The sequence below is a fragment of the Gekko japonicus genome, unplaced genomic scaffold (assembly GCF_001447785.1).
Source record: "Gekko japonicus isolate JY-2015 unplaced genomic scaffold, Gekko_japonicus_V1.1 scaffold506, whole genome shotgun sequence".
NCBI classification, from domain to species: domain Eukaryota; kingdom Metazoa; phylum Chordata; class Lepidosauria; order Squamata; family Gekkonidae; genus Gekko; species Gekko japonicus.
Window position 1 is genome coordinate 599,592 of NW_015175372.1, and position 11,743 is coordinate 611,334.

The 11,743-nt window shown below is 43.7% G+C and overlaps 1 protein-coding gene across 1 annotated transcript in view; it reads right to left on the reverse strand.

Annotated features, from left to right (window-relative positions):
* KCNK17 (potassium channel, two pore domain subfamily K, member 17) overlaps positions 1–5,801 on the reverse strand; it is a 34,172-nt gene extending 28,371 nt beyond the window's left edge. The window contains exon 1 of the mRNA XM_015425507.1: positions 5,528–5,801. Within this exon, the coding sequence (XP_015280993.1) occupies positions 5,528–5,794 (267 nt within the window). The 5' untranslated portion in view covers positions 5,795–5,801. The remainder of the gene's footprint in view (positions 1–5,527) is intronic.
* Between the last annotated feature and the right edge of the window lie 5,942 nt (positions 5,802–11,743).

Here is an 11,743-nt window from a genome sequence, read left to right on the forward strand (position 1 = left end):
AGGGGCTTTATTGCAATGTGGTATGGCCTGATATTATGTTCTTATTCCAGTGTGGGGGGTGTGTGGGGCTTTCTAAGCAGTGTGCTAAGAAGGCAACTGTTCCTGGGGTTAGCCCAGCCCAGGGACATTGCTAGGGCGGTTCCCAGGCCTCCCTAAATTTCTGGGGAGCCCATCCCTAAATCCCACATGGGTCCACCTCCATAGATAGTGACCATGGCCTGTGATGTCACTAGCTCCTCCCTATGATGTCATTGGGTCCCAGTTCTTTTAATGCCTTAGCAATGCCTCTGCCCCAGCACCCCCCCCCCCGGGAAATTGGAAAGTCTACACCCTTGGGTGGGTGGGTGGAAAAATTCAAATTTCCCCCAGTCCCACCTAGACAGCAGTCATTTTTGCTGTCCCTGTGGTGGCCCTTTCTTCCACCAGCTTTTTATTTTTGCTTTTAATTGGTAATTGAACATTTAAATAACTTTACATTGGCAACTGAACATTGTAATAATCTGTATATCAGGTTCTCTGAATTCCTAGTTTTCATTGCGGAAATATTAGGGGAATGTTATATCCTCACAATGAAAAGAGCGACAGAGTTAACTTTTAAAAATGAAAACTTAGAATTCAAACAACATTATACGAGTTGTTATAAAATTACGAGTCAAAAGCTGATTTTTTTTAAAAAAAAGATAAATGTCTTGATGGCACAGATAGGGCAGGCGACATGGCCTGAGCTCGGGAACTGGAGCAGGGAAACTTGCCAAGTGGAAATTGTGCTACTGCTGTTCTGTATTGGCAGCCACAGCAGCAATGTGGAAACTAAACCAGCCAGTTATCATGTGGAAAACACCCCAGTTCAGCTAGACATTGCAGATGTAGAAAGAGGGAACTGCAAGATGTCCAAGCTTTCATGCAATGCATGATTTTTACACGTTCAAAGAAAACTGATGTAGTAGCAGAACAGATATTTTGCATATATAAAAGATCCACTTCATAAAGTCACAGAATCTTGGAGGTCATTCAGTCTAGCCCTCTGGCTCAATACAGGAATAAAAAAAACCTATTGTATCCATGGCATTCCATCCCTAGCATTTCTGCTTAAGGACCTCAGGTAGAAGACCTGGGGGAACTTGATCTGTTTGGGAACCTGGGAAGCAGCCGGATGCATTTGGCTAGATAGTTTTGATTTGACTCATAATGCTTCTTCCTTTTTTTTTTTTTTTACTTTCACTTGTACAATGTGACATCTCGAACTTTCACTTGTACATGTGATATCTCGAATCTTCAAAATAGATATCTATGGTCAGCAGCTTCTTGCTTCTACTGTTTACATTTCCACATATGTACATTTATGTCTGTCTAGCAGATATCCACCCTATTCATACATCCAGCTCATATTCCATAGAGTAACAAACAACAGGCCTGACTAGCTAATCACTGCTTAGGGGCAACGAATCTCTTAAGAATCTTTCAACACAATCTTTTCCTAATGCAATAAATAATGCAAGTTGTTATTTTCTCTCAAGGCAGTATTTCCGTTATGAACATATCTAAGTATACAAGTGCAACATTTTGAACCTGGAAAACTATGCACCTTCCCCCACGTACTGCAGTTTTGGGATTTCCTCATGAAAAGTGGAATAGCACCTACTATGGGCAATGACATTGCTTATGATGTGAATAATAGTGAGCAATGGAATCAAATGCTTTATACAAGATTTCTTCTCTGCTGTGACAATCTGAAGGACTGTTTCTTCTAGGCTTTTAGAAATAACAAACACCAGCAAGGCTAAACTGTTTCCCCACCACCACACACTCATATATACAGCGGTATCTTCCATTTTGAGGAATGTTTCCTTTTCTATTATAGCATTAGACCCTAGAAGGAAGTGTTTTTCAGTGTTATAAAGAAGGAAAGCTTTTCTAGCTCTTTTGCTAGCATGAGTTAACACATACCTTTTTACAAAAAGGGATAAACACTAGCACACCTATCCCTTTCCAGCCAGGCCATTTTCCTTTCTCCACAAATAATTGTGGTGGATATTGTGCTGCTGTTTTTGAATCAAGACTCACGGGATCATCTCACAAAGGACGTTGTTGGGATGTGCAACTGCCACTTAACTATAAAACTACTAACGAAAGGGCATTTGAAAAAGCAACCTGAAGATAAGTAACTCATAGGATGCTTCTGGAATCTTAAATATTTTCTCATAAAATAATTTTCATTCTCAGGTTCAAGCTATTCAGGATCAGAAAATAAGAGAATATTTCCACTCAACTTCTTCCTCTGCTTTACTCATCAAAGCAGTTATTATAGCAGGTTTTGGAGGCTGTCTAGTGTGGAAGGAACAACAAAATCAGAGAGCTTGAAGAAGCCATCAAGCCAAACGTGAGTATCTTGTTTCCAAGGCTGAGCAAAATTCCCCTAAAGATTAAGCCACAGGATGCCACAGGAACACATCAGAAGCCAACAATTGCACCAAAGTACTTGAATATAAGATAGCTCCAGATTACCCTAACCGTTGAGCCAATCCAGCAGTTTTCATCATCTAAAGACCCAGCAGCAAAATCACATTGTAAAAGGATTGTCAATTCATTTTCATTGATCCACTGGCTATAACCCTTATCCTTCCTCATCGATCTATGCCAGTGCTTGTTATTGTCATATACCACATCATGTCTATAACTCCACTTATGCCGCAAGTGCCTTCTCTGTGTTTATTTTGCAAAGCCAGTGGAACACATTAGGTGGCATATCGATAATCACAGAAAAACATTCAATTCTGGAGAACTGAGGTGAAATACAAAACATGGCTTAACACCTTTATATTCAACTTCACTTTGGCTACTGAGTGCAAAAGCCTCTTTTAACCTGAAGAGATCATTTAAAAAGATTCACATTTATTTAGCCTATTCAGCTGGCAGAAATCAAGAAAGCCCTTCTTTCTCAGTAAATATTCTAGCAGTGTTAAGGACAAGTTCTCAGTAATAACTGTCACTTACTCCTTGTTTAGTGAACATAGGATTGCAGCCTAAGCTTTTCCACCACTAGCACCCATCTAATCATCTAATGACTGCACATGCCAAGACTAATTTTTAAAAAAACAAATTGTGTACACTTTCACTATAGAATTCACTTCATTGCATCTGAAAAATGATTATGCTATGCCACAGGAATCTTCTTTTGCAGCAGTGGACAAGCATGTCTACCTCACGGGAATTCCACTCCCCCATCCTCCTGATTCCACTCCCCCATCCTCCTGCTCCGTCTCCTGACTTCTGCCAAGTCAACAAAACCCAGTGAGCTACTCATCTCCACAACAAAAACTCAAGGATCAAAAACACACCACAACACTCTCCTGCAATTTATTGTGTCCAGCTTCCATGATCTAATTAGGCCTTCTGCTATCACTATCTATGCACAATGTTGCAAGGAAAAACTGTGTGGTACCAATATACCCATCTGTCCGTATCAACAGCTTTGAAAATTAATGGGCCATGTTATGTCCCCTAATATGGCTGTCAATGGGAGAAATGGAGCAAAACGGGAAATGTTAATCCAGCCTCCACTGAACCTAGTTGAGATACAAAACAAACACAACATAAAGAAGCAAACCCCACGAGTACCCTTACTGAGCTCACGTCCACAGTTTTATGACTAGACTGTTCATTAGAATGGTGTATTTATTTATTAATTAAAATAGTTATATCTTACGTTCCACCCTGCAAAAAGGGGAGCCATGGCAGCTCACAAACTATATTATGAAAACAATCCAAAAATAAGAACAATGTATCCCTATCACAAGATAAAACACTGCCGAACTCCAGTTGCCAGCATCCTTAGCACAAAGTGCTCCTGAACCAAACAATAATGCATGATTTTCTGGATGTTGCTCATGAGGATAAGCTTCTGATCACTAACAGGAAGCCATTCCACAAAATTGCACAAATGAGATGGTAGAATAGTCCACACAACCTCTGGGTGCAAAGGGTGTGTGTATGTGCGTGCTTGTGCACCATATTTAAGTATACCTCTATACATACAGGATACCCTGCAAGTTATATATAAGACTTATCATTTAGACAGGTGAGCATTCAAAAATGTGAAGCCCCTACCTTCAGTCTGGCCTGGTATATTCTGTCACTTCAGGATTTGTAAACCAGGCCTAAATTGATGATGAGAAATTATCCAATAATGTAAGATGGAATTCATTTTAAGGCATAGCAAAAAAAAAAAAAGCTGCAATTCATCCTTGGGAAACCCATTAAATAAGCCTATCTGGAGTCCCAGTTCAAATTATCCCAATATCCTTCACACTCTCCCAGGCTAACTGCTCCAATTACCAGCTTTTTCTGCAATGAGGTGGCCTGCTCTTTCATTTCAGCTACAGCCCCTGTGGTCCACAACTGGTTTAAGTTTACAAGGCAAGAGTACACATACAGGATTTCCCTAGAGTTAAGACACCATTAATCTCCGAACAATCTACATGGCAAAAGCTTACACTTCAATCAGCCTTTAAGGAATCACAAGACTCCTTTCTGTTTTGACTGATCTCTGTTAAGTGACCCCAATTATGCATTCTTGCATTATCAGACCAAAGTCTAAAAAGAAAGACAAGTCTTGTGGCCCTTTAAAGACTAAGTGATTTATTATAGGCATGCACAAGTCAAATCAAAACAATTAGCAGGTGCAGGATGGCCATTCACTAGCACACTTTGGCCTGCCAGTGCTCCTTAGTAAGCTAAGCTCCAAAATAACCCGGCTAGCCCAGACTCGATTCTCTTTGCAGGCTGCCTCTTGTTCATCCACAGGAGATTCTCAATGGCAGCATCCTTACAGCAAGGGCTCTCACCTCCTCTCTTTCCAAATGGCTGTGGTGCCCCTATTCCCAGCCTTTGAACTATTCACAAAGGAATGGTAGGCGGGATAGACCTTAGCCTCCCAAAGATGTTCTCTCAAACTTCTAGGTCTCAACCTAGTCAGCCTAACACAGCTCAAACCCATCTAATTCTCCATGGGATTATTTCCTTCCAGTTAAGTTTCCTGCCAACCTAGCAGTTCGAAAGCAAGAAATTGCAAGTAGATAAATAGGGACCACTTTTGTGGGAAGGTAACAGCGTTCCGTGCGCCTTGTTGTTTAGTCATGCCGACCACATAACCACGGAAACGTCTTCGGACAGCGCTGGCTCTTCGGCTTTGAAACGGAGATGATCACCGCAACCCTAGAGTCGGATTCGACTGGCTTTCGAGCAAGGGAACCTTTACCTTTACCTTTTTAAGGGGCTCTTTAGGGGTTAAACCGCAAATCCATTTTCAGTCCTACCACTGAGACACCACCGCCAGCCCATACAACCATTCGGAATGGGAAAGGGAAGAACCACAAGCACCTCACGGCTTTAGAGGACCCTCTAGCCCACCAACTCTCCCCACTACCCGCGGGATTCCATATCAGCGCGGCTGCGCCCCCCTCCCCCGTTATCCCGACGCAATTATTCCCCGTGACTCGCTCCCCCTGGCGTGCCCCTGGTCTACTACCTCGGCGAGGCGCTCGAGGGCTTCCCCGTCGAGGCACGTGTGGTTCTCCAACAACTCCCACTTCTGCTGCAGCAACCTCAGCGCCGTGCTGCGCTCCACTGGCCCCTCCATGGCCCAAAACGCGGCGCTGCCCAGCAGCAGGTAAACCACATAGGCGCAGAGGAGCAGCAGCGTGGTGGGAATGCTCCGGCGCCTCGCCAGTAGAGCGGCTGCCGACAGCGTCCCACCGCTGCATTCGCCGCCGCCGCCGCCGCCGCCGCGGCACATCTTGCAGCTCGTGTGGCCGGCAGGCAAACTTTCGGCGGCGCTGGGCTGCTTGGGAAGGCGGGGAAAGCGAAGGGGCCGCGAGGGCGGCACCGACTTACCGCCGGAGCGCGGGGGTGTTGCTACAGGAGGAAAGTGGCGTTCCACTGGCCTCTTGGTTTGATTGGGAGCAGCTGTGCTCTTCCAAACGGGATAAAGAGGACTCGCAGGCGGGGCGGGGGTGTTTTGGGCCCAAGAGCAGGTGAAGTGAAAGACGGAGTCTGCCGTAGTCTGAAGGAAGTTACTAATGCCTAAGGAATGTGGTAGCAAAATTGTTGGGTGATAGTGAGATATTGAAAAAATTGTATTTAGCAGAGATAAAATAGTCCAGCAGTCCAGGATTAAAATAATTCAGACTCAGAGTCCATGTGTGATTAAAATATAAAGTTTGTACTAAATTCTAGCATGGGAAGGGTACCTGGGATGGAAAATAACAGAGCAAAATCTGCTACATCCTTACTCTACAAAGACTAAACTAGAAGAGTGAGTTTATGGCTACTCTTCTTCTTCTTCAGAACACCAAACAAAGATGGGAAGAGAGCCACAAAATGCTAATACACCTTGACACTTTAGTCCCAATCAAATTCCTAGATCAGGGAGAAAATTCCCGGGTATTCTACAGCTAAAGAACATTGGTTACATGAAAAACATGTGACTAACTGTGAGTAACATAAACATTTAACCCCAGATATACTGACTGTTTTCAACTTGTAATACCCAACAAAAATTAAAGTCCAGTAGCACCTTGAATATTACATTTTTGTCACTTCATCGTGTTGATTGACTCCCCACACAGGTCATCTGTACAAATACTTAAGAACAATGCAACTATGCGCCAATCCACTATGCAAAATAATATAGATATACAATACCTTTGTTTTCAGGCAGAACCCACTATTTCTAGAAAAAAAACATTGTGCAATGTCTGCAGAAATTTAGAAAATAAATTTATGGCTTTAGCTTGTGATGGAACCTGATGATACAGTCTTCAGCTATTTAACCCAGTTGCCTGAGTTCAGCCCAACCCATGAAGGCAATGGATGTTGCAAGGAGCTGGCAACCAAGGAGAACCTCATTCTAAAGGTATTTCTTCAGGTTTAGGGACTGGAAGTGCTGTCCCTGTTCGAAGGTGGCTGTCCAAGGTAGTCCTATATCAGAAATGGGGGATGTTTTCTTCTATGTAGGAATACAGTATGTGAAATACAATATAAAATATGCTGTGAACAATGCAAGAGGACTAGGAATACAAAATTAAGTGACAATGTGAACAGCAAACAGTCTAGGGCTGTATAGTGTGCAGAATGTGGAACTGCAGATCAAAATACAAACCACAATCCACATAATACCCTTTATTAGAACCAACCAAAGTGACACAAAACAATGTGCAATCTTTCAAACACTCCAGAACACTTCCTCAGGCTGGGTCATTCAAAATATGTCATCCAACTCTGGTGTTATCTGTTTTCTCAGTAATCCATGTGGTTGGATTGGTTTATCCAGCTCTGCCTTCCCACAACCTAATTGCCTTTGAATGGCCCCAAAGCAATGGTGAAGTGTGCCCACTGCTCTTTCTCCCTTGCATCCTATCCCCAAAGATGCTGCACAGATGAAGGAGAGGAGACATGGATGAGGGTAATAGATAGTATGCCGCTATGGCCCACTGGCAGTGAGCTAGGGGTCACCATAGTGTCCAATTGCTAACTGCTCATGTATGTACATTATTATTCATTTATACCCCACCTTTCTCCCCAGTGGGGACTCAAAGTGGTTTACATTGTTCTCTTGTCCTCCATTTTATCCTCACAACAAGACTGTGAGGTGGGTTAGGCTCAGAGTATGGTATTTGTTAGCACTAGTATTCAGTGGCAGGTGAAGAAAATTTCAGTAACTCCTTAACCTATACCAAAGGTAAGATGATTAGCCACCACATTTTTTTCAGCTTCCTCTTTTGTCAAAAGCAAAACTTGACTCTTGATTTTAACCATGACCTTCAAAAATGCAAAATTAGGTTAGCTAGAGGATGCACGTGAAAGTTGTAAGTGTAAATGTTCCTCATACGCCTTAGAAATTAGCCATGATGACATTATCAAAATGGAAGTGATATAATGGAAGAATACAAAACCACATACATTCATAGATTTGTTTGCATTTCTACAATAAAAATTAAATATAACTTCTCAACAAAGTCAAATGTTGTAGTTAGAAGTAAATTCATTTGCCAATCAAAAAAAGAAGGAAATGTGTTATTCAAAGGCTCATCATTTTACTGCCTCAAACCTTGTCTCCTACAGTATTCACCACTGCAAAAGGTAGCAATATGCAGTACTTCATGATCTTACTGGGAAGTTCTGTGAGGTTTTATCTTGGTCTCTTCCTGAATAATGCGTAAATGTAGCCTTTTGACAAGATCCCCTTGAGCCTATGTGTGTAGTGTCTCATTGTGCACAATATATTTCTCACCAGAGAGTTTGGCATCCTGACAATTGGGTCTCTCTTTCCTGTCAGGAAGGGGCTGTGGCTCAGTGGTAGAGCAGCTTCTTGGTAGCCCTGATCCTGCAATGACTCCCAGCTCACAGTCAGAGGTTGCCTGGTGCTGGGCTGCCAACTGCACACTACAGCACCGCTCCTGCGCCTCCCTCTGGGCCACAGTAGTTCTGCTGGTAGTTGTTATAGCACCATAAATACTGCTCTAATGTGACAGTTGTCCATTCTGGGGTCCATCAGAAGAGCTCTTGGCATTTCAGTAGTCTGGTTAATGGCACTGTGAGGCATGCAAAGTCTGGGAGTAGACCACTTGACTGCTTGCCCTTTCAAAAGATTTAGGATGAAGCAGACTTTGGTCTTTTCGTCTGGAAAATCCCAGGCTTGGAGCTCAATGTATAGCTGACATTTGGCCTGGAACATCAGGAACCCTTCCATATGCCTCTCAAACGTCTCCGGCAGGCTCACTAGGCATTCTCCTGGGAGCAGAACTACCAGTACAGGTAGCATTACCCCACCAAGCAGCAGAGGGGCAGCTGATTGCTTTTGTTGTAACTTCTGCTGAAGCAAAGCCAACACATTGGAAAACTGGACAGCTTGCTCCTGCAGTGCCTAGTTCTGCACAGCCAGGTTTGCAGCAGCTCCAGCCTCCATTCCTCAACAATGATTGAGCCTGCAATATGGTATAAGCAAACTTTCGTGGTTCAAGCAGGCACCTGAGCAAGAGCAATAAGCATAGTCCAAAAACAGTCCACTGTCAAAGCACAGATATTCAAAAGTCCAAGCATCAAACCAGAAGGGCAAACCCAAAGAGTACAAGCAAGGCCTTCCCTGAACATTTACCCAACTTTTGTCCAGTTTGGTTAAGCTGTTCAGGCCAGCCACTTAAACCTAACAGCTGAGTGGTGCGGGGTCCCCTGGGCTCAGCTGTTAGGTTTAAATGGCTGGCTGGCTGGCAGCCATTTATCCCTTTGGTTTTACACCCCCCTTCAAGGGGGGAAGCAAAACTTAACAGCTCAGTGAATCCACCAGTCAGCTGTTAGGTTTAAATGACTGCGAGCTATTTAACCTTTCAGTTTTGCTTTCCCCCTTCGAAAGGGGGGCGGGGAAGCAAAACTGTATCGCAGCCTAACAGCTCAGCTGGTCCACCACAGAGCTGTTAGGTTTAAATGGCTGCTGCAATCCATAACCCTTTGGTACATTTCCCTCCCTTTGAGGGGGAGAAGCTAAACCAAAGAGTCTGCAATGGAGCTGTTAAGTTTAAATGGCTGTGATCCATTTACCCTTCGGTTTTGCTCCCTCCCTTTGAAGGGGGAGGGAAGCAAATCTGAAAGGTTAAATGGATCACAGCTATTTAAACCTAACAGCTCAGCTGGTCTGCCATGGAACCGTGGTCTCAAAGTGATAGGAACAAGTGTCATTACAACAGAGGCTATCAGGTTGGTACACCATCTTTTTTATAGTCCCAGAAAGTATGGGGTCCCAAATGTCCTTTCATGTTTTTCTCAATTAAAGTAGTTCCTTTTATCGTTCCTAAAATGTATACATAGAATGCTATTTGTTTTACTAACATTGTAAGACTATTTGTCACATGTAGAAGTTGATGGGTAGTTTTGAAAGTCTATGAACTGAAGGAGGGGAGCATTCCGTAGTAGAAGAGGACATTGTCATCTCCTTCCGGGAATAATGGGAGAGGTGGTACCTAAGTATCAAGATGACCTCACTGCCATCACACAGAAGAAACATCCTTGGTGAATCCAGTTTTTCTTTCAGTTTCTCCATCTCATGTGATTCAGGCCCCATCGTTTCAGTCCTTGATCAGAGTCTGACTCTGGTTGTCATCCAAGTGTAGAATAATTGACTGAGGCTGAATTCTATCAAAATTGAAGAAATGTCCATTGATACGGCCTAGATGGAGTAAATTCTCTTATAATTTATTGGGCTACATCTTCTGAGTGGTAATCTGCTCCTGCTCTCTGTAGCACAAGGCAAATGCATGTGGAAAATGCAGGACAATTCATAGGAAGGATAATATCTGTGGGGCCCTGTTATGCAGAGAATAGACAAAGATTCCTTGGAGACCCCTTTCTTCCTCTGAATTGCATGCACTTTTTGACTCCCTGTAGATGGGCTGCTTACCATTAGAAATATTATCTCTGCCCTTTTAATGCAAATTAGTGCAAATTTTTATATTGGTATTGCTCGTAGTACTGATTTTATTTTTAAATAGTTGCACAGTAAAATTCTACCCAAAAAACACTGAAATTTTCCAAATAGCAACCTCTTTCACCACAAAGATGACAGAAGATACATGTGCATGTCGAATCATCATCTGTATTACCTATCCTGAATCAGCTCAGTTTCTCAAACTGCAGCTTCAGTCTTCTGTGTCCCCCTTCTTTGCTTGCTTTCCCATGGTTTTGTGGCATCTGATATTTTTATGGACACTAATACATTCAGAATCTCATTCCATTCATGCATGGATATCCATTCCAACAGAATTATAAAAACATGAGGCTGCATAGCTAACTAAGTGAATCAGGACAGTTCAGTGAATCAAAATTATGCACTACCCAAGGTCAAGTGCAGTGTTCCCTCTAAGCTGAGTTAGTGTGCGCTAGCTCACAGTTTTTTAGCCTCCAGCTCACACAGTTTTGTCTTAGCTCAGGAAGGATTCATGCAGTAGCCAAATCACTCACTCACAGCTTCAAGGCCAGTATCTCACAAAGGCAGGGAAAACACCCGGCAAAGCGCGGCTAAATAGAGCCGCACCAAAAGAGAGAGGCGCGGGCGGGATCCCATGGATCCCGTGCACCGCGCGCTGTTGCTCCCCGGCACGATCAGATGCCAGGGAGGTAGGGACGCTTGGGAGGGGGAGGCTTCCAAACTGCGTATGCTCATGCATGCGCAGTTCGGCTGGGGGCCGGGGATGCGCCGGCGGCAAGACACGTGATGCGGACCTACCAGATGAACCACCTAGGTAGGTGGTTCATGTTTGCTGCGGGGCTGTCGGGGGAAGGGCCGGATCGGGAACAGGCCTGCAACACTTCCCAGATGTTGCGGTGGGATCATGCCTGTTTGCTGCGCCCCCGATCTGGCCCACTCCCGATCCAAAACCCCTCGTGAGAACAGGGCCAGAGCTTTGCCCTTTGTGACTTCTCCCCAAATGTGGGGCCTATTGCACATTTTTTGCTAGACCCTCAAGTTGTGGTGAGCTGTTCTTAGTTATTTCCCAGTGGTCAGGTTTTGGGCTCCAGATTACGTCAGCCTTAATTTATATAACTTGTTTACTTCAAAACATTTCTCTGCATTCTGTTTACTTATCAGCTCCCCACATGTCAGCCTTCCTTCTTCCCACATCTAGCACCTTGATTATATAAAGGCATAATTTCACACACCTTAACGTAGAACACAGTTTGCCATGTTCTTGAC